This window comes from Phaethon aethereus (assembly GCF_964289735.1).
Source record: "Phaethon aethereus genome assembly, chromosome: 2".
NCBI lineage: Eukaryota > Metazoa > Chordata > Aves > Phaethontiformes > Phaethontidae > Phaethon > Phaethon aethereus.
In genome coordinates this window covers 112,539,159-112,561,109 of record NC_138582.1, presented here as the reverse complement: position 1 = coordinate 112,561,109, position 21,951 = coordinate 112,539,159, and the positions used below count along the sequence as shown (strand labels likewise).

At 39.6% G+C, this 21,951-nt stretch overlaps 1 protein-coding gene across 1 annotated transcript in view; it reads right to left on the bottom strand.

Moving 5' to 3' along the window:
- Window positions 1–21,951, bottom strand: part of TPK1 (thiamin pyrophosphokinase 1) — a gene marked incomplete at its 3' end in the record, with an annotated part of 330,774 nt that overhangs the window by 253,682 nt on the left and 55,141 nt on the right. The window contains exon 2 of the mRNA XM_082015628.1: window positions 17,139–17,213. Within this exon, the coding sequence (XP_081871754.1) occupies window positions 17,139–17,213 (75 nt within the window). The remainder of the gene's footprint in view (window positions 1–17,138; window positions 17,214–21,951) is intronic.

Sequence of the window (21,951 nt, the reverse complement as noted above, 5' to 3'; positions counted from 1 at the left end):
AGATTTGCAATTTATTCTCCTACACAAACTGATATCCACAATGGTATGCCAGCTCATCACTCGCAGTCCATCATACTTTAAGGAGATAGGTATTAAGCCAAGATTTAATGAAGTCACAGAAAAGCCAACCGAGGGTTTCAACACTTTACGGTGTTTTGCCAACAAGAGCTCAAAGAAGATTTATCCACCTTTACTCTCTAGCAATTAATAAATCATACAAAAAAAGAAGATGACAGCATTCGGTGTGCATTGCCACATAGCCACACACAACCTTCACAGCTGATGAAGGTTTTTGGCTTCTTGCCTTATCATACCCAAAGCCTCAACCTAAGTTTTGAAAGCATGAACTACGATGAGCATTATTACTTGAATAGTTCTCAACAACCACCATGCACAAAAAGATGACTTGCTCTGTATGAATACTCACGTCTTAGCACAACAGGATCTTTTCCCAACTTTCATTTGCTAATAAGGAAAAGAAAGCCTGGGAATCTGAGTAGATGAACACGTATTTTCACATGATTTGCATAGGATATTCCAAGGACCGAAGGTGATGACAATTGATGCCAATTTTAAATTGCACAACTCCTCCAGGCTACTTTGAAAAAGCATTCCTTATGCTTGTGTATTTTGGGGTATATTACTACTACAATGTTTCTCTCAGAATGCCCAAATATGCCATATATTCCCCATAAAAATACAGCGTGTCAATCTTCCCATTCAGCTTCTCTCTCAGCTAATTCTAGCGTGGATGCAGAATGCCTTTTTTAAAGAAAGAAAACCTGTGCCACGGCACTACCAATAGATTGAAAAAATATCCTGAAAAAATGGTTGTTTTAATACAAGTAAATGAATTGTTGCTTCTCAGTCCCTGGTGAACCCTGGGACAACTTGTTTATTTCAGCACTGTATTTCAAATACTGAGTGAACTGGCAGATATCCCAGAAATTATTTAACATTCATGTCACCACAGTATTGGTTGCTCAGAACACATATGTTTGAAACCTGGCTGTGGTGTCAGATGCTCCTTTCTACTCAGTATCTGGAAGCATTCAGAAAGATCACAGACAGGGATGTACTTGCAGTATGATATTAAACACACTTCTGATTCTGGAAGTGGTTCCCAAACAGAAAATGAGGTATGATGTGAAAACCAGGAACACCTCTAAACCTAGAAAAACCTCTTAAGTGACCTTCTATAGAAACATGCAGCTAGACAATCTCTCATCCATGTTTGGACAGAGAGGAATAGTTCTTCCACAGAGACGTCAGGGAAGGACTCAGTGCTCTGATGCAAATCTGTTTGTGTCCCACTTTCATATCCTACTTTTTCTAGATTCCCTGGGGCAAGGTCAATTGCTCCTAAGTGATCCTAGAAAAAGAAATCACTGCAGCTCCCAAGGGAGCAGAGACTGAAATGGCTTCTGACCTCTCCACATGGAGGAAAAGTGAAAAGGGGAAATGCACTTGGTTTCCCAAACCAAAGCTCAAAAACCTCTAGCCTGTATCAGAGTGGTTTTGTCTTTAATCAGAGCATTATTTCTTAGCATTCTCTCTAACTCTGAAGACTTCAGCATGAAATCACTGAATCCACTGATATTCACTATCTACTAGTGTGTAACCACACTTCTACCTCCCACCTGGACGTCTACAGCTGTCTTTCACTCTCAGTAAGAAAAAGGAACAACCACCCAAGTTCCTTTTTTACAGGCTCAAAAACTGTGTCTATGAATGAGGAAAACCACATCATTAAGCCCAAGTTGCTTCGAACAACCATACTAATTCACAGGAAATAGTGATATTCTTCTTTTATAATACAATGTTAGGTAAAGTATCACAAATAAACTAGGAATAAGAAGATTAGCAGGCTTAAAAACACTCCCAAACCATTTCAGACAAAATCTTTTATAGTTTCTTTTCAGCAGTGCATTCAGTTTGCAAGCAATGATTAAGCCATTCTTCTGGAACTAGGAATGAGCTGGATATTTCTTTAAGTCAAACGTGACACATAAAATGTCAATCAAATTTGTTGCCCCAAAGTGTTTTCAAGATCCTTTTCCCCAACTTTTATGGCTAGTGAGATGGGTTATCAACTGCAGCATCCTGCACTGCCATGATAAACAAGTGCCCTAGACAATGTGATGCTACTGCCTCAGCAGGGACAAAGGTTCAGTGTGCAGTTATTCATGTTATTTTAAGCAGTTCCAGAAGGGATAAGACAGAACACTTACCCCTCCCCTCCCCCAATTAAAAATTTCTAAGACTTGCAGCAACTTCAACAGATTTTGCACACCTCTAAATTTAATACATAAATGAGAACAGCAGTGGCATGCACTTGCCATATAAGAGAAACCTCTTTTAGCAAAGATTTATTACACTAATAACACTAGAGCCTAGCTACTGTCCTGCACATTTTGAAAAAGGACACTGCATACATATATTTAAATTGCCAGAGATGAACAGTAGGTCACAAACAAAACTTAAAATGTTGAACTGCATCAGCCAAATTAATAGTGCATTTATTATTTCTACCCTTTCTTACACATTTTTGCATAGTCAGTTCTGCTGCCAAAGCATTTCTAGAAGGTGAATACAAAGGATATCAAGCACTATAATCACTGAATGAAATATGACTGAAGCATTAATGCTCACCCAAATCTATAGATCTAAAGAAAAAGCAATAAAATTAAATGCATGATTTAGAAGTAAGCTTAAACACTAAACCGATCCTAAATTCACTGAGGAAAGCAAACTTCACAAATCACTGCCAAGAGCATTAGCAATCTCCCTCCCAGACAAAAGGTCAACTTCAGATGCCTTGTTAATATGTATCTGTGTTTTACAAAGTTCTAATGAGAGTGTTGCTCTATGACAAAGATACATAGGCCTACAAAAGAAGAGGTGGTCAAGGAAAACAACAACCCAGACAAGTTCAAAATTAGATGACAGCTTTGCAGTCTCCAGGGTAACCTCATTGTCCTTCCCCTCTTGCAAAACAAAAAAAGTAAGGTTTGAGATGGCTAGTGGCAAAGACTTGAGGTAGAAGACAGATACTGCTGAGACCAAATAAAGCAGATTAGTTACCAGCTGCCACAAAATTCACCTGCCTCTTATTTTTGCAGTAAACTGGCCAAAGAAACATACTTAGAAGAGAAAAACAACTCACATCTGGGCTGCTATTCAGCCTGCCCCATCTCCTCCACTTCAGGTACTTAGCAGATATATCTAAATTTCTGTGGAGAGCCAAAAGACAACTCACATCTCTGTCCATTGACTAAGAGGGATACACTGGCACTGACCTAAGAAACTCCAGCTAAATGTCCCAAGTTAAGTGAGATATAACTGGGGGACCCAGTGAATTACTACTTAAGCAAAATGGGAAATGCAACTTTAAACCTTGTCAGTGTGACGTTTAGTGGACGTTCACTATGCCTCATCTACCTTCTTACATTTTCTGTTCTCTTTCAGGAAGCAGAGGGAAAGACAGATTAATTAAAAAAGGGAGAGACTGTGGCTTTTGTCAGACAGTTACTAATATCAGAATTATTTATATTACAGCAACACCAAGGACAATGTATAGACAAACTAGAAGAATCAGTCTACTTCCATAATATGCTAATATTCCCAGGAATGAAAACTGGTTGTGATCCCTCTTTGTCTGACCTAATCTTATTTTCTAAAAAAGTATCAATTATACAGTAATGCTCTATGTACTTGGGCACATTCCTCTCCCTCTCTCTCTGCCCATGCCTTTGCTCACTCTCCCACCCTAACTTTTGAAATAGTTATCCAACTTCAAAAAACAAACCAAGCAGCACAGTCTCCAAGATACAAACTTCCTTTCACTATGTGTGGAGTAATCGCTGAGGGGTACTTTGGAAATTTACCCTCTAAGAACAGCCTTGAAACCAGATGGAACGTAGCACTCATGTACAACGGGTCTGTGCCATGGAGACTCCCTGGACGGCCTTGGATGTTGGCAACATCAGGGGCACCTGGTTGTGCTGACTCTGGGAGAGATTACATGGAGGGTGGAGTGGAGTGGCCACACTCTGTGAACAGGGGAGTTTAGGGATGCACAGTGTGTACATTGATAAGCTGCGCTTGCGATGTCCTGGGCCAAGGACCTGTCAACTTTGATGAAGTGCTGTACTTGGAGTGAACTTTGCTAATTATAATATCATTATAATACTAAAACGCACACCCCTCTCAAAAGTTACCACCCTCCCAAGGTGCGACCCCTCCTCAATGAGTGTGCGCACTGAATTTTTCCTAGCCTGTACCTTTAAATGTGAAGCGAGAGAATTCTGCACCAATCCTGATAAAGGTATGTATGACTAGAGTCACTCAAGCTCCACCTGCAAAGTAAAACACTATAAAATAATGTTTTAAGAGCTGGATGTTAGGGAAGATACCATCGTCGTGTACTATTCTAACTTCTGGGATCAGTCAACGGGCTGAGCCTCTCTTCCTCCCCATCGGGATGCCGTTGGGTAAGATTTGAACACTTGGTCATACCAAGTGCCTCCCCAGGAAACTTAGAAATCTCTATAGAGTCACTTTACATCTTTTAACGCGTTTATAGCCAAGTAGTGTCACTCATACTTTTGGTATTTGCACGTGCTTTGCAGACAGTGAATTTATCACCGGCAATCCAAACAACTTGTGTATCTGTTGCTTCAATAAATCGCACTATTGATTGACTCAGCCGTGTGTGTGTTGTCCCTGAACGCGACCGTACCTTTGAGTGTGGCCGTGTTAGTTCAGGAGGTGTCCAGCTGAGCAGGTAGTGTGATGTTAGTAGTGCATCCGGACCCGTGATAGTCCAACGAAGGTGTTGGGCGCAACCGGACTACTAAGGCTAACTTTGGGCATCATTCAGAACCTAAGCTCAGCCGCCCCTAGTCCCTCTGATATCTGAGGATCGACTGGAAAGCAAGGGGGTTTAGTTTCTGCCAAATTGCTCTGCCTCTTAACGCAACACTATAAAAAACAGGCAGGTAAGTAGAGTGAACCAAAACAGACAGTTCTGTTAGATATTCAGAGTGTTCAAGAGGCTCAAAGTTCTTGGTGAGACTACTATTCCTGGCAGAAGCTTCTTCTGATGGAGACTAAAGCCTTTTCTGCAATTTAAATACACCTTTTGATATCATGTAACAGCCTTGCATACATTTGTCAAAATGATTACATAGCTCAGCTAAACAGAGTTGACACATGATCTATGTCACACTCAGGTCAACTCATTTGGTAATGACCAAATGTTGTGACTTGTTGAGGATATTTTGCTCATATTAATCACTTTCTCTAGAAACCTCATAAAAACAAAAGTCACATTCCAGATCTGTAATTACTTTACATCTTTCTAGCAGTGAAAAGGTCTGAATGACCACAGAGGCTCCTTCAAATGCAGCATCTCCCACAGAGGACACAATTTTCCACACCTTGTGAAATCAACATCAATTTCATCATTTGCCTCATTATTACCTGCAAAGAATCATAGAATCTTTGGGTTGGAAGGGACCTTTAAAGGCCATCTAGTTCCAACCTCCCTGCAATGAACAGGGACTTCTTCAGCCAGATCAGGTTGCTCAGAGCCCCATCCAACCTGACCTTGAATATTGCCAGGGATGGGGCATCTACCACCTCTCTGGACAACTTGTGCCAGAGTTTCACCACTTTCATTGGGAAAAATTTCTTCCTTCTATCTAGTCGAAAGCTACCCTCTTTTAGTTTAAAACCATTACCCCTTGTCCAATTGCTACAGGCCCTGCTAAAAAGTCTGTCCCCATCTTTCTTAGAAGCCCCCTTTAAGTACTGGAAGGATGCCATAAGGTGTCCCTGGAGCCTTCTCTTCTCCAGGCTGAACAACCCCAACTCTCTCAGCCTGTCCTCATAGGAGAGATGTTCTATCCCTCTGATCTTTTTTGTGGCCCTCATCTGGACCCACTCCAACAGCTCCATGTCTTTCCTGTGCTGAGGGCTCCAGAGCTGGACGCAGTACTCCAGGTGGGGTCTCAGCAGAGCAGAGGGGCAGAATCACCTCCCTCAGCCTGCTGGCCATGCTTGATGCAGCCCAAGATATGGTTAGCCGCCTGGGTTATGAATGCACATTGCTGGCTCATGTCCATCTTTTCTTGCACCAGTACTCCCAACTCCTTCTCGGCAGGGCTGCTCTCAATCCCTTCGTCCCCCAGTCTGTACTGATATTGGGCGTTGCCCCGACCCAGATGCATGACCCTGCACTTGGCCTTGTTGAACCTCATGAGGTTCACACAGGCCCTTTCCTCAAGCTTGTCCAGGTCCCTCAGGCATGTCAACCGCATCACTCGGCTTGGTGTCATCTGCAAACTTGCTGAGGGTGCACTCGATCGCACTACGTCATTGATGAAGATAAACTGATAAACAGTACTGGTCCCAATACAGATCCCTGACAGACACCACTCATCACCAATCTCCATCTGGACATTAAGTCATTGACCACTACCCTCTGGATGCAACTGTCCAACCAACCACCCATCAAATCCACATCTCTCCAATTTAGAGAGACGTATGTTGTGGGGATCCGTGTCAAAGGCCTTACAGAACTCCAAATAGACAACATCCATAGCTCTTCCCTTGTCCACTGATGTGGTCACTCCATCATAGAAGGCCCCTAGGTTGGTCAGGCAGGACTTGCCCTTGGTGAAGCCATGCTGGCTGTCTCGAATCACCTCCCTGTCCTCCATGTGCCTTAGCATAGCTTCTAGGAGCAATGTTTATGTAAACTGGGATAGGAAAAATAACTACGAAAATCAGAGACAGATCATTTCAATACTTCTTCTGTGATGTAGGTCTATCTAGCAAATTCTTCTTCTGACTTGAAAATTCTTAAACTTGTAGATTTTACAGATTGAGAGACTATACCGCACTGCTGCTTTGTAAGGGTTTGTTTGCAGTCATGCTCTGTCTGAAGAGTAAGGCACCTAATACTTATCCTCCTAGGAACAGAAGGTGTAATTCTCATTCCCTTTATCTTGGATTAGCTATCAAGACAGTAAGTGGGCTGTTCAAACATTCAGTGTTTTCAGTGGTTTTAAATCAAGATGAAACATAGACCAAGCTGTTAACAAGCACTGCATGACTGCATGCCTCAGTTGCCCAATGCTCAGCTTCTCTCCCAGTCCTGGTTGGGGTAAAAGGGATGGCTGAGGTGTATTTCAGAGAGAGGGTCACTGTCCCCTTAAAGCCAGAGCCCATTTAAGATGTCAATTTGGGCAATAAAACCAAAAGATGATCAAAGTCTCTTTCTTTTGGAAGGATCCAGGCCAGATATCACACTTACTGTGCTTTTGCTTTGTAACTCAATGGACTGCAAAGCAGTTTTGGCCACCTTAACCCTGTATTAAACAGGAGTTGAACAATTATCTTTTCACAGGCTAAATAACTTATTCAAATTCTTTGTAAAAATCTTAAGATGATTATGAAAGTGCAGAATTGGCATAGTCCCAAATTAATTTTAAGTCACTATGACAGCATGTTACAAATGTGTCCTCTTTCTTAGGCCACACATGTTACCCAATAGTGCCACTAACTAGATCCACTCTGAACCTCTTCCGTTAACTTCAAAATATCTGGGGCCACTTCAAAAAGATTTGCCAAGTCTAATGAGTCTCTCTTTCTCCATTCCTTTCAAATGAAACACATTTCAAGAGTGATGTTCTAGATTTTACCATCTAGTCTAACGTGACTATTGATTATTTATAGCTTATTACACCTCACAAACAGCTAGCTAATACTATGGACTACTGGAAGCTAGGAGCTAATGCAAAGTGCTTGATACAGGTAACATTACAAAGGCTGAAAGACAAATGCATGTTCAGAAATAAGCAAAAACTTGGTTACCTGCCGAACAACTCATTCTGCCAGAAAGAGAAGTCCCAAGAAACCAGACCCTGCACTCTGAACACTAGCAGCAAGGTTCTGAGGTTCAAAGAAGCTGGTATTTTTTTTAAAAGAAATTCCAACAGAATAATATTCATACTCTACAGCACCGATTTACCTCAGTGTTAATGCAGCTTACATTGAACCAACAATCATTCTTGTGGTGCTACCAACACCTTATCCTGGACATGTGAGTTAACATTAAGCTTGATTTCAGTGAAAACAGGAGCAGGCCCTCTCTAAAGCAAGATTTTTATGAATTTCTGAGCCAAATTAATTCAAAGTAACTGAAGGAATATTGACATCAAGAGCCAATGAACATCTAGCTTCCAGCAATGGAAGGTGATAATAAAACACTTCTTAAAATTATGGGTTGTCCCTGCTATTTCTGAAGTCAATGGAATTTTCCAGAATGACAAACCTATGACAAATATTTCTTTCTGCTCCAGTGTGATTCATTGTCAACAAAACTGAAGTCAGGCTGCTGTATGTCAACATGTCTCCTCAGTGTATTAGATAAAGAATTGTTAACTTGTGAGAGAAAAGGTCTTAATAGCCACAATACTCGTTCCATTTTTATGTGTAAAGTTTTTAGCTGGTGTAAACACGTGAAACTGAATCAAAGTCAACAGGGCTAAATCTTTGGTGCAATCAGAAATAAACAAGACAAAAAACCCAACCAAAGTCCTAATATGGAACTGTTCAACTAATATGTATGTTCAACAGCTGAACATCTGTACTCTATCCCATATATTAACATGCTTATGGCAGAGGAAACAAAATAAAAACAGAAAATCCTCAAATAATTCTTATAATTTGTCATGCTCAGATAATATATGTGTAATTAACACCATACATAGCTCATTTGGCTCATCCCAACAAGATGCAGTTCATAGCATATCCAGCAAGGTACCTGGTCACTTTTGGTATGTCAAGCATAAGAATAGACCCAGTGAAGTCATCAGGCTTAACTGTTTCTTTGGTATCTATAAGAATTATTTTCTTCTCACTCAAACTGTTAGTGTCTCCAACTAGGTAGATAAAGTGAGGAGCCCAGATCTCCATTAACTCTTGAAAAACTCTGGTCTTTGCCTAGGAATAAACACCCCCATGATCCCAAACTCAAGCAAAACATATGTGCATGCACTTCACACAAACATTTTGATTAACGTAACACCAAAATACATTAAAGAAGCTTAGAAGTAGTGATGTTATAGAAGGAAGTTAACAAAAACTGAAAGGATAACAGAGAAAGCTGTCTTTGACACCTTTGACACAAATCCATCAATCATTTTAGAACTTCTATGGTATGTCATGTGGCACGGTATCTAACCAATTACACATTATAAAAAAATCTCAGTACACTGTTTTCAAAATGTAAATCCATGTAGTATTTTTAGTATCATATTTATGTACCCCTATGACATAACAAAACAGCCTACCCATATAAAAGAGCAGAGATCATGAGTAGAGCAGAAAAGTTAACTATTTTCTGACTTAAGGTTCAACTTCAATACTTGATAATACAGGTAAGCACAAGACGGTATGTAAACCAGTTCGGTGAGAAAACCAGCAATCCAACAGCCATGTTCTCAAACTACTGATGTCCTTTCAGGCACAGTGAAGGATGCACACCCCATTAGCCAAGTAACCAATACTAGCACAGTCTCAACTTATTACAGAAGAGTTAAACTGTTCAGTGGCTGTTACTCATTATTACAATCACAGTAACAAAGTAATCAAAACTTTTAATATTCAAAGGCTGGAAACATAACTACATTTAGGTAAATTAAAAAGAGAAGATACACTTTTTAAAAGCTGTCACCATTTGAAATAAACACTGGACCAAGATTAATGGTGAAGTGTTTGTACCAGTATGGTCTTTTCAAAAATATTTTTTAAAATAAAATAATAATATTAAAAAAAGGTTTCTCTGCCCTAAGGCAACCCTAGAGTAAGAGGAAAAAGGAAGACTATAACAGTGGTTGGATCCAAAGGCCATCACAGCCAGAGAGAAGACCCTGACATCAGCAACCCTAGAAAACATCCATCTTTTACAAGATCTTACATCTTCACCCTAGTAGTGGATTCATGTTAAGCTCTAGCTATGAAAATAATACCTTTGCCTTGTAGTGATTCCCAGAGAAGCAATCTTTTTAACACTTCTCACTGTGTAGCCTGAGGCTGTGAAAATCCAAGTGTTCCTTTTATGGGATTAAGAACATGTTCTTTCCCGTCACAGGTCTTACTCATGCTGACCTCATGCATTCACCCCTGCTCTCTGGGTTCATTCCCAGGACCACTTCTCTTGTTGAATCACTAACAAAATGAGCTATTAATCATCTTTTTTTTCTACTGCCTTATGCTTCCCTTTTTGCTCGGGGTGCTCTAAAGCATCCTCCTGACAATATTTTCCAAAGCTCCTTCTTTCAGTTGTCCTCTGGGAAACATCATGGTAACAGGATATATAGTATGACACTATCAAAGGCTTCTATATAGCAAATCTTGTGACAATAGAACTCCCCTAATGGGATTTGCATCCCAGTTCAGTAGGAAAAAGCACTGTAATAACCTCCCATTTTTTTCTTGTGCTCTAATAGTCTATTACGCTTTCCACTAGTACTTCAATGTAATTCTCTATTGTTCTGTTACTCTGAACTTCAGCTCAGCAGGGTTTAGCTTTTCAAAGCATCACAGAGGGGGATTTTAATTATTCTTTTTTTTTTAATTTTTCAAAGAAAATCTCAAATCCATTAAACAAACAACAATTCCTTTTAGATGTCAGAATTTCCTGTTGCTGAATTTGCAGAGAACTAAAATCAACAAAAAAAATGCAGCTTAGTATGTCTCAAATTTTATTTAAATACCTCAATTCTTTCACAGCTACTACTATGGTGAGGGAACTTGAATTGTGCAAAAGGCCTGGAAGATCAGCTGTGTTCTCAGCTTTGCCAGTAAGTACTTAAAAATCTAAAAGAATCAATGAGACCTGCTTTTCAAAATGTCCACACACCTAGCCTACCTTGCAAGAGACCTGATTCTAAAGCAGAAAGACACTAACAATACATGTGTCACAAATGGAAGACTTTTACCATGTCTCTGGAGTTTCAAGCTTCATTTTATGAAGATAAATATAAACCTCCAGCTCACCACTGAAAATCTGGCAGAGGTCAAGCTTATACACTGAGTCATGGGCAAAGCTTGGTCTAGAAAAAACTCTCTTCCCCAAATCCCTGCTACTGCAAGCTATTGCATGTTCTAAGATCCAGATACTACTTAGTCTCCAAGCTTAAAGCATGGTGCTAGCCAGCCCTAAACAGGGACAGATTTTCTTGTTCCTAAGGTATATTGTAGATCACGTACTCTCAAGAACACTTGAAATAACTGCTCTCACACTCCTGTAGTTGAAGGACATTAACTCACTGCATACAGTCCAACAACAGGCACACCACTGTAAAAAATTGATTTTTTAAAATCTAAATTCAGTAGCACAGAACAGCAAATTTAAGTTACTAAATACAAACGAGAAATTATATTCCTGTTTTCATTCAAATGTGGAAAAATGAACTTCATTGTTGACTTATCAGGAGTCTAATATTACTCAGGGGAGAACAGAGTAGTTTAGCTGAGGCCAGCAGTAAGAGTTACTGCTAGTCTGGATGCCTGCTGGAAAGTGCAATAAAGCATACAGGTCCATGTGACATCCCAATCACCATTTTTATGAACATTTTCCTATTTATTAATAGCAGCTGCTCTAAATTCACTCAAGTTTTATGCCAGCTGCCAATTCTGGGTCTAGTACAAATTTGAGATATATTACAAGTTCAGCTAGGAATGAAAATAAAAGGTGAGGATAAAAGCACAGCATATGCCAACAAGGCAAGTTCATTGCTGGCAGGTAAGAGGGCAAGCGAATGGCTGTACATACCAATAATTCCAGAAAAGTCGTTGAGTTCAACCACTAAAGACAACGGAGGAAAAGGTATCAATCATGGAGAAAGAAAAATGGCACCAAGAAAAGTCAGGTTATTTCCCTTCTGTTATTAAACTACAATAACCTTTTCTCTGCTCCAAGACATTCAAACTGTTCCAGCTAACCTGTTACCCGAGTATATTTACCTAAGCTTTGCATTGCTGCTTGTATTTATATCTTAGTTGCCTTTATACACAGCTCTTGGACCTCAACAGAAGATACTCAAAATATCAATGACCAATTATGTTGCAGACAAAAGCATATGGAACATAAAAAGCATATGGAACATAAAAAGCATGGGAGCACGTGGTGTTCAAAGACAAATGACTAAAATTCATGATACAAATTAGCATGTTTCCTTACTTGATTCCTCAGGGAAAGGAGACATTCTGTAATTTGCAGTCACCTCCAGGTGCTAACAACCCATTCATTAGCAGCATTTTCACCGAACAGTAGGCTGACCTTGACAGGAAAGTTGCCTCACACTCAAAATATTATTTAAAATCCAATAGCCACTTAGATTGCTGTAAAATGGATATGGATAGAGATGGAAACTTGAAAAAGTTCAATTTATGGATAAGCAATCTCAACAGATGTAGTATAAGAAAATACTGTTTACATGAAGACAATCTAACACAAGTTCAAATTTGGGTATATTACACTGCTGTTTTCTGCTATCTCAGCATAGAGACCCTATAGAGACACCCAAAAATATAGAGCTGAAATCTCTAGGGTGAGCAACAACCCACCCTAGAGTTTTTCCTCTTTCTGGAGTTCCTCCATGTTCATGATCTACAAAGTGTCATAAAATGCCTACATACTATGCCTATAGAGAAGTGGCTGGTAGGGCAGCATAATAAGGAGAAATAGCTAGACCCCACATTCCTTAACTGAAAGGAATGGTCCATGAAAGACTATTTAGGGAAGGACAGATATTTTTGCAGCCCAGTCTCATAGATTTTAAACCGGAAAGGACTGATACAATCATGTCTCCTTCCCATCTGCTTGTCCAACATTAAATACGCATCCCAGAAGTCAGGATTCAGTCAGCCTGTTCCAAAAGGATGTCGGTAGTTTATTCTAGTACATCAGCCAGGGACATTTTGTAGTATGAATGGCTAACATTTAAAGTAGTTCAACATGTTCCGTTTGATTTAAAGCTTTCACAGAAAGCCTTTAGTTGCAGCAAAAGATCACAATCCTTTTGAGGAAGGCACAGTGGCTGATGTGTCACAACCACTGCAAGAATTGAAAAATACCCACAGAACATGTTTTCTTACCATAAAGCACAAGTGTAATACTCCTCCTCTCCAGCCAAGCAGGACTGCATTAACTAATATTTTAATCCTGCAAGTGCATTTATCAGTAAACCCATGGATATAAGAACACTCAAAGGTTAAATGGAACCTAAGGACAAAAACTATTGCCATATGTCTTTCTCCACTAGCAAATCCGAAGATGCTATTTAACAAGAAACCTGCCATTCCCAGGAATACAGCACTGATGAAGACTTCATGAGATTGCTGTAGAATATTGCCATTTTAATCTGATTCTTGAAATAATAAGAATCTTATTTTCCAGAGCATAATTTCTTGCTCGTTATAGCTGTCATTGTCAACATTTAAGAATGGCAAGTACTGTACAATGCACAGCTATTTAGCATGCTACCATGAAGTGAGGACATGAAGACAATTCTGGATCATTTGAGTGGTATAGATTGTAGGAGCAACGTTTTCAGAAACAAGAAATAATTTTCAGATCCTGAACTTGAGGCAATTTTACACCGGTGATTTCTTAGCACTGCAGTAATTCTGCCCCTTTCCTGGTACTTCACTAGCGAGACATAAAAAACCAGAAGCATTAGACATTGCTGAAATTCCTGGCATTAAGTCATTGAATTTCTGATTAAAAAAAATTTAAAGAGCAGAATCAAAATCCCAGGAACTTTCATTTACTCTCCAGAAAGCCCGTTCTGTTTTCAGCCACTAAAACCTGGACCTCCATACTTTTCAAACTTAATGTAGAGACAGCTTCAGACCTTAAACTCACAGTCATTTCTGCTAAAGATACATTTACATTTGAAATCACTTGCAAGTAGCCCTAGAGACTAATGTAAACTGTATTTCTTGTTAAACAGGATTCAAACCAGAGCTAGAAACATCACCAAAATACAAGCAGGAATTTAGGATGCGTGACAGGGTTATTAAGGTAAGGCCCCACTGGATCCAGTCTTCCTTATAGGAATGTCCCGGACACAAAAACGTGTAGCTCCTAGAAAAGCAGAGCCCTGTCTCTTCCACGTATTTTCCACCATTAGAATAAGGACTGCAAGGGAAGCCATACAACTTCAACTGGTAAAAATGGCTGCATTAATAGCTACAGTCAAAGCACTTTTGATGAATTTAACTGATGCTCCCAGCCTTGTGCTGACCCATAGTCTATTCCCAACCCTCTCCATCCACCTCACCTTCCCATATTTAGTCTCCTTACATCAGCTTCACTTATTGCGAGACCTTATTCCCCTTTACTGACCTATTCTCTTCTATTTCTCTTGCCATTTGGTTTGTTCCCTCTCTACTATACCCAAGCCAGTAAATCCTTCAGTGAACTACCAGTGCTTTCTGCCATTTTATTCTTCATTCTGCTTTTGCAAACTATCCCTTCTCCAGCATTTCATCCATCCTGCCTTTAGGACAGCACTAATACTGTGTGACTGTACCTAACATAAAGGGTGCATGTTCTAGATTGGTTTACTACAGTAATAAATATAATAGACTAAAATTATGGTAGTCTTTAGCTTATACTACCTCACTATCATCACTTAGCCAGCTTGTATGGTAAGAGTGGTAAAAGCTGTCCCCTGTAAGTGAAGAAATCAGATTTCAGTGTCCTTCACAAAGCAAAGGGAAGGAAGTTCATGCAAACTTGTACAGATTGAAATAGTTATTTTCGAATTATGTCAGTAAAAATAGATTTCATACAAGTCTGTAATAAGACAAAGGCTAATTAGCTGCAACCACTTTTTCTTGAGGTCAAGAGGAGTTACACCTGGGATGATTTTAGCCTAGAATAGCCACAGTTATCAATGTGATTTTTTTAACTCAGGACACATCACATTATACCTTCATTGTTACTTGACGCTAAAGTGACAGGGCTAACGAAGCAAGTTATTTTGAGAGGACAAAACCTACTTGAAAAATAACACTTATGTCTCAACCTTCTGTACTCAGTATAACACCCAAGACTGCTGTAACTTAGAAAAGTTGGTCAATATTTTCTCAATTTTTTTCTCCCCCTTTTTCCTCCAACTTGTGTAGCTGGCAATATTTTGTAGATCAACAGCCCCATTGTTTCCTTCTCATCACTCCTTTATGAGATCTTAAGCATATACAGCTGGTCATCAAGCATTGTTTCTAAGGATGTTTCATTCTTCCAGAACTTCTTTCAGTTCACATTCCATAAAACCCCAGGGTCTCCTAGTCCTGCAACAGTCCCTCTGCTGAGACTCCTTCAGAAGCAGGATCTAGAAGGCACAAGATTGCTGACACCTACAGTAGTCCACTAGGATTGTCAGTCAGGCGTTGCCAAAACGTTGTCCTGGATTCACTGAGGTTTACTGAAGCTGAGATGTTATGAAGAAAAACATTTCAGCTTCACTATGTCACCACCTTCATCTGTCATTTTACTTAGATAGAAAATATTGACCTATTTCTGGAAGTAACCTACCAGCAAAAGTCTTATTAGCTTAAATAGGACTTCTGCTCCTAACTCTCACAGACTCTTTGAAAAACTATCCACAGCACCTCTAATTACTTTCAACACAGTTATGCTCGGAGGACAGGAACTCACTGAGGTAGTCTCAAGCAAGACAGTCTGTGGTCAATTTTCTTCAGCTTCTTATCCCAACTCTTATCTCCTCTGAAGTAGTACAGTTAAGGGCCTATTAGTGTTAGAGTAAGCAGCACCCCATGCCTCAAGAGTCATCCTGCACAGGTCTGATTGCAAGAGGAAGACTTAAAATTCCAAAGGACAGACAAAAAAGAAGTCTGATTAACAGAACACAGCATAAAAACAAGACATGCAAGGTACTACAAGATGCTAAATACTGCATGTCTGGTTTCCTGTGTCTTTTAACCTCAACCTCAAAAAATAGGAAAGGTGGGACAAAGAAATAAGATCAAAATACTTACCTTTCTTCCCTTTGTTATTTAGTAGAGAGTATGTCTTTCAATGTATAGTTTTAAATCAAAAAATATGTAGAATCACATCTAGAAAATACACTTGACAGCCCTTCCACCAAGCACTTCTTGCTGCCATTTCTTGCTGACACTGCAAGCGAAAGACAGCCTGTTTGGGGTACAGTACTCGTTCAGACGCTTTGAATCATCCTGTGCTCCTTTTCTCACTCCTATGCGTATACAGGCATCTAATTTAGGTTTACTGGATTAAGTGATACGAATACATCCTTCCTGCTTCATCCCTTACTCCAATTCCTTATAACCATACAGCTACCCCCTCCAGCCCTTATGCCTATGGTGAAGTCAAATAGCTCTGTCTGCCCCAGTCAGTTAAGAGGAATCTCTCCACAAGCTTGCCAGGCTGGTAACAAGTTAGAGACAGTTCCTGTGGTTTGTCAGAAAGCTTCTGAAGGACTACATTTCTGCACTGGAGGAATTAGTAGCTCCAAGCTTGTAAAGATTTATATATCTCCACAAAATGTCCGTAAATCTGCAGCTATCATACCAGAGGTAATGATTAGCACTGTGCATATTAAACAAAGGAGTAGTGAAATCTGATTTGCATATTTCTGACACGCACACAAATTCCCACTGCTTTCACAACATAATATCTACACGGTTCATTTTATTTTGATTAAAATTAACACATTTCACTGATGACCTTTAAAGGAATGCTCGCTTCCAGACTCTTAAATGCACCATTGATCTACTACACTGTCAGCAAAACAATGATCATTCCTAAGATGCCTCTGAAAAGCTACAGTCTTACACAGATCAGTCCATAAAGTTCCCACTGATGTAAGCAATGCAGAGATACAGAATTTGCATAATCAGCTCATCTGCTGCATTCAGCAACAAGGGGCATATTCTGCCAATTCACACCCTCACCAGAAGGTTGCTCTAGTTAAGAGGAAATTGCCACATTGCAATTCAACAGACATGAAGTACATTAGCGGGGTAGCAGCTAAGTAAATAGGCAAATGAAGATGTATGTAAGTTATTATTACCTTTGCTCCACAGACAATGAAAATGACCTTTGTTGAAAGGCTGGTTCAGAATCAGAAGGCAAAACTTCAGGTTTCCTGTAAGATAAATGTTGATTCTTATTAGCAAGAATATTGATTTTTTTTCCCCTTTATTTTCTTTATTTTGCTTTTGCTATATTAATTTTAGTCTAACCACCTCAGAGCAACTCCACTAATTTCATTGCTTCTCAGGTTTCATCATTTTCAGATAGAGAAGCTGCCAGAACTTCATTAGACGCCTTTTACGTGGTAGGGTTTTGTTTTACTAAACTTTTAATTTATAAGTGACATTTACCCACTGAAGGCTATCCTCAGTGGGGCCCCACATCTGTATAGTTCTCTTGTTTAATGTCCTGCTTGCTGCTGCTGCTCGGATGCAGCATTTACTGACATTAGCTTTGCCTTGGCCTCTGTTAACAGGGAAGGCTGTAGCTGACTCCGTACGAAGCTGTCTGTAATCAAGGTCCAATATTCCACTTTCCTGCTGGATGCAGAACTCTTGCTGCCATCAGTGGCTTCTGGGCCTACATTTTCGTATCATATAGAAGCTCTAATTGTAGTAGATCCACTGTGGTAGATAATATACAAATACAGAATGAAAGGACATGTCCAAGGAGCTTAAAATCAAAGCAAGTAAAAGCAAAGGTGAAGTTTATCTTGTGTTATCTAGGTGGTATGGCAGACTAAAAATCTCAGTGGATTTACCAGAAACCTGAACTGAACCAACACTCTGAATGGGGTCCTAAAGCCTCCTGCCCTAGCAATATGTCCATTCTGAATAATGTTGTCAATAATAAATGTAAGAAATATAAAAGCCTTAAAATAAAAGGATTTATGATATGACACACTTTGGTTTCAAAGAGTAAATATGTAAATCTTATGACAGTTGCCTGTGGTGGGATTTGCATTATTTTACTTCCTAATTATCTTGCCAATTATACAGGGATACAAGTTTCCCCTGGAGCTTTATATCCTTAGGCAATCAGGTTAATGAAGTATTATTTGGTCATGTGAAGCCACTGTAATTGAAAAAAGAAAACCTCTATCACTAGAAAGTCTCTTGGGTTTTTGAGCGGATCCAGTATATCAGGAGGCAAAAGGCTACAGGTGAATCTGTGGCTTAAGCCATCTGGCATTACCAGGGAAAATACAGGTGGTGAAACTCCTGAAGGTGCAGGAACATCTTGGGTGGGGGGAGTAGGGAGGGAACAATCTTTAAAATAATAAATGAAATGCATGGTTAGGAGCATGAAGTGAAGTTTAGGAGACTGGGATGCCACTATCCTGCATCTTGCCTTTTGGGTAATTTACGGTTTCTCCAGTGACTCATTCTATGCCTCAGTTCCCTAAAACAGAAATAACAGTATTTGTACTTAAAAAGGAGGACAAAAGAAATGCTACTGAACATCTAGATAATTTTTACTCCAGTAAAATGTCTATGTTTATCAAAGCTATCTTCTGTGTGGTGCTTTCAAATACCTTCCCTCATGCCTCCCACTTGCAGCTTTGCTGACATGGTCCGCATGTCTATTTAATTCATGTATATCTAGGAGAATAAATTTACTTAGAAAAGAATGGAGATGTCAGAGGACAAGTGAACAAAGGAAAGTGAGAAAAAACTTTTTCTTTGCTTAGTCTGAACAGTTTTGCCTTGCCCTTGAACTTTAGAAAAGGGTAGAAAACAATACATTCAAACTAAGTGCCAATTTCCAGCTGCCTCACAAAATGGGACCACAGCAGCCGATCTCCTAATGATGGTTAAGTGAGAAAGGCTGCCAACTCCTTATATTAAGGTGCCCTCCACCGAAGAGAGCCAGCAAACATCACAGGTTCTTTTACTGATATGATAATACAAATAGACATGGGTGCTGTAAACCTATTCATGCTGGTGAATCACAAAAGGCATTTCTGTGCCTGCTTGAAACCCTTAAGCTGTATCAGCATATGAAAATGCAGTAGATTTTTAGCTTTTTTTGCACATAAGGAGGGCTCATGTTATATATTAAGATGTGTTTTTGAAGCCAAGGCCTGGCTGTAGGCATCCACACCAAGACTTCAGAGGCTAATTTTCAGAGATGACACTTCCATGAGCTTCCAGTCAATCCTGTAAGAGCTGCTGGCATTTACTTGATCAGTTTTTGTGAAGAAGTAGGGGACTGTAGCGATAGGACAAGGGGTAATGGTTTTACACTAAAAGAGGGTAGATTTCAACTAGATAGGAGGAAGAAATTTTTCACAATGAGGTGTGGTGAAACACTGGCACAGGTTGCCCAGAGAGGTGGCAGATGCCCCATCACTGTAAGCATTCAAGGTCAGCTTGGACGGGGCTCTGAGCAACCTGATCTAGCTGAAGGTGGCCCTGCTCACTGCAGGGGGGTTGGACTAGATGGCCTTTAAAGGTCCCTTCCAACCCAAAGATTCTATGATTCTATGATAGGTAGATGCCCTCAGCACACACAAGTAGGAGGAGGGTTTTGTGTGTTTTGAGTTGTTTTGATTTTTTTAAGCACAGTTATGGGTTGAAAAAGTGGAGAAATGGAAATGATTGTTTCTCCTGCTTTTAGAAAAGTGAACACTCCAGTCATTTCAAACCACTGCAATTAATGTATGATAAAATGCTATGATTAATGCTACCAAAATGAGCCTAAATGTCAATATTTTAATGGTGCTTGCTGAGTTAATATAAAGCTGCACAAAGGGCTCAGTCCTCAGTAGATGTAAAACAGTAATAATATTGGGCTGCAGTAATTTACATCCATTGCCCTAAAAACTATTAATAAACTGGGACTTCTGATGGCAAAGAACATGTCAATGAACAGAATATGCAATATCCATCACTCTGAGAAAAACTGATGAGAGCTCACTGTGCCACTGCTCCAAGCACTCTACTGGCTATTCGTTTGAAAACAAATCTACTTCAAGGCCATTTATCTTTAAAAGCCCTTAACAAATTAGGAAGCACCTATCCCCTGGACTGTCTGCCCATCCATTTTTCACAAAGATAATTAGTACCCTGACCCAACCATTAACAAAATTGTGCTCTGTTTGGACTAATGGGAAAGAGAATTCTGTAAGCAAGAATTCAACAGCAAAAATAACTTGTCTCCACATATAGATATCTGCACCAAAAAAAGTTACTTTTGGCCTTTTGTTAGAGGCAGAACAAGTTGGTCTCTTGCTTAGTTTCTCCCATTTCTAGTATAATTTTCTCTTTCATTATGTACTTTTCTTGCAGCTTTTGCAGACTGAGCAAATTCAGCCATCTGCAGCACAAGCAGAAAAGAATAAATTCCTCCATACAAAACCTCCAGCTTATTCTTGAGGTTTACACCAACACAGAGAATGAATGGAGCCGAATCCAACAATGTAAGTCCTCTTGTAGAGGAATTAGCTGCACAGTAATGCCTAATTTCTACAGGACGGGAGTACAGAAGGATGACTGTAAGAAATTTTTACATGTATTGAGGGAACCAAATTTGTTCATCTCCACTCATACCTGCTTTTTTTTCTCTATTTGCTGCTTTATAAAGCTTACAGGCATAACTTACAGATGTACATATTAATAGGTGCACACTGACATCAACAGCCAGTTATACGTAGAAAATATAGTTAAAAAGATTCTTTTAGTGGTCTTGGAAAATTCCTAGTCTTTGGATAAAGCTGGATCATTTCAATCATGCCAGAAACACAGAGAACCATTTGCCTACTTTCCTATGTTGAAAATCAATCAACAATCCCTACAGGTCCCACTGGGACAGTCAGTGAATAACCTCATCCTTTCTGAAAACTTTTTTGCTCCTCTGCTTTCCAACTTTTATTTAGCTGCACTTCTTTGATGACACTTTCCTTATGGTTGCTTAGAAAGGACTTTAATCAAAGGTGTTGTGAACATCTCTGACAGCCTCTGCAATGCCTTTTTACCCCATTTTAACTCACTCAGAAAAATTCCAACATATTTTAGAGCACACATTTGCTATTCTAAAAGCCTTCTTGTCTTCTCCCTGTCATATTACACTCATCTAGCTATTCTATAAATATTTATAATATCATTATGCATTTTTATTGATTTCCCCATGTCACGTGCCAGTCTTCAGGCTGTATCTCTGTCACAAAACATATTCAAAAGGCATATATATTTTTAAATGCAATTTTTTGTCTTGTAGCCAATGAAATAATGTACGCCCCTTCTTTGTTTCCCTCCAGTGTTAGAATAATATCGCTAGAAGTTATTCTGCATACTGTGAGGTCCCCGGCTATTGAATTTTCCAAGGGGAAAAAGCTTTCATTGCTTCAAACAATAGAGCCTTTGGGAAAGACCACTGCTATTCCCATCTGTGAAACGATGTAAGCAGTAACATGCAATGGCGGGGGGGGGGGGAAGGATATGGCATGCTAAGATACCAGCATGCCTGAAGGTGCTAACAAAGTGTGACTCCAAAGTCAGAGCTTCAACCACAGAAAGGGCCTTATGCTAAACAAAATTATTCCTGTTTTACTGCTTGTCTGAAGAGGACCTATTCATTTCCTTTCCAATGTCTATCAAAGGTCTTCCACAGAGGAAGGCAGGTTTAGCACAGAGGAAGGAGGAGGAGACAAGTAGTACAGGGGCAGAGGGATTTTACCATTAGTAAAGCATTTCATTAATTTAATCTAGAAAGTTGGAAGACGGTTATAAATTTTCAGAAAATTTCTCTACTGGCAGAAATACATCTACGTATCCAAGATCCTAACCAAGATCCCTTGAAAAGATACTGCAGAGGTTTGGGTTACACATTCCTGATCACGCAGGTGGGAA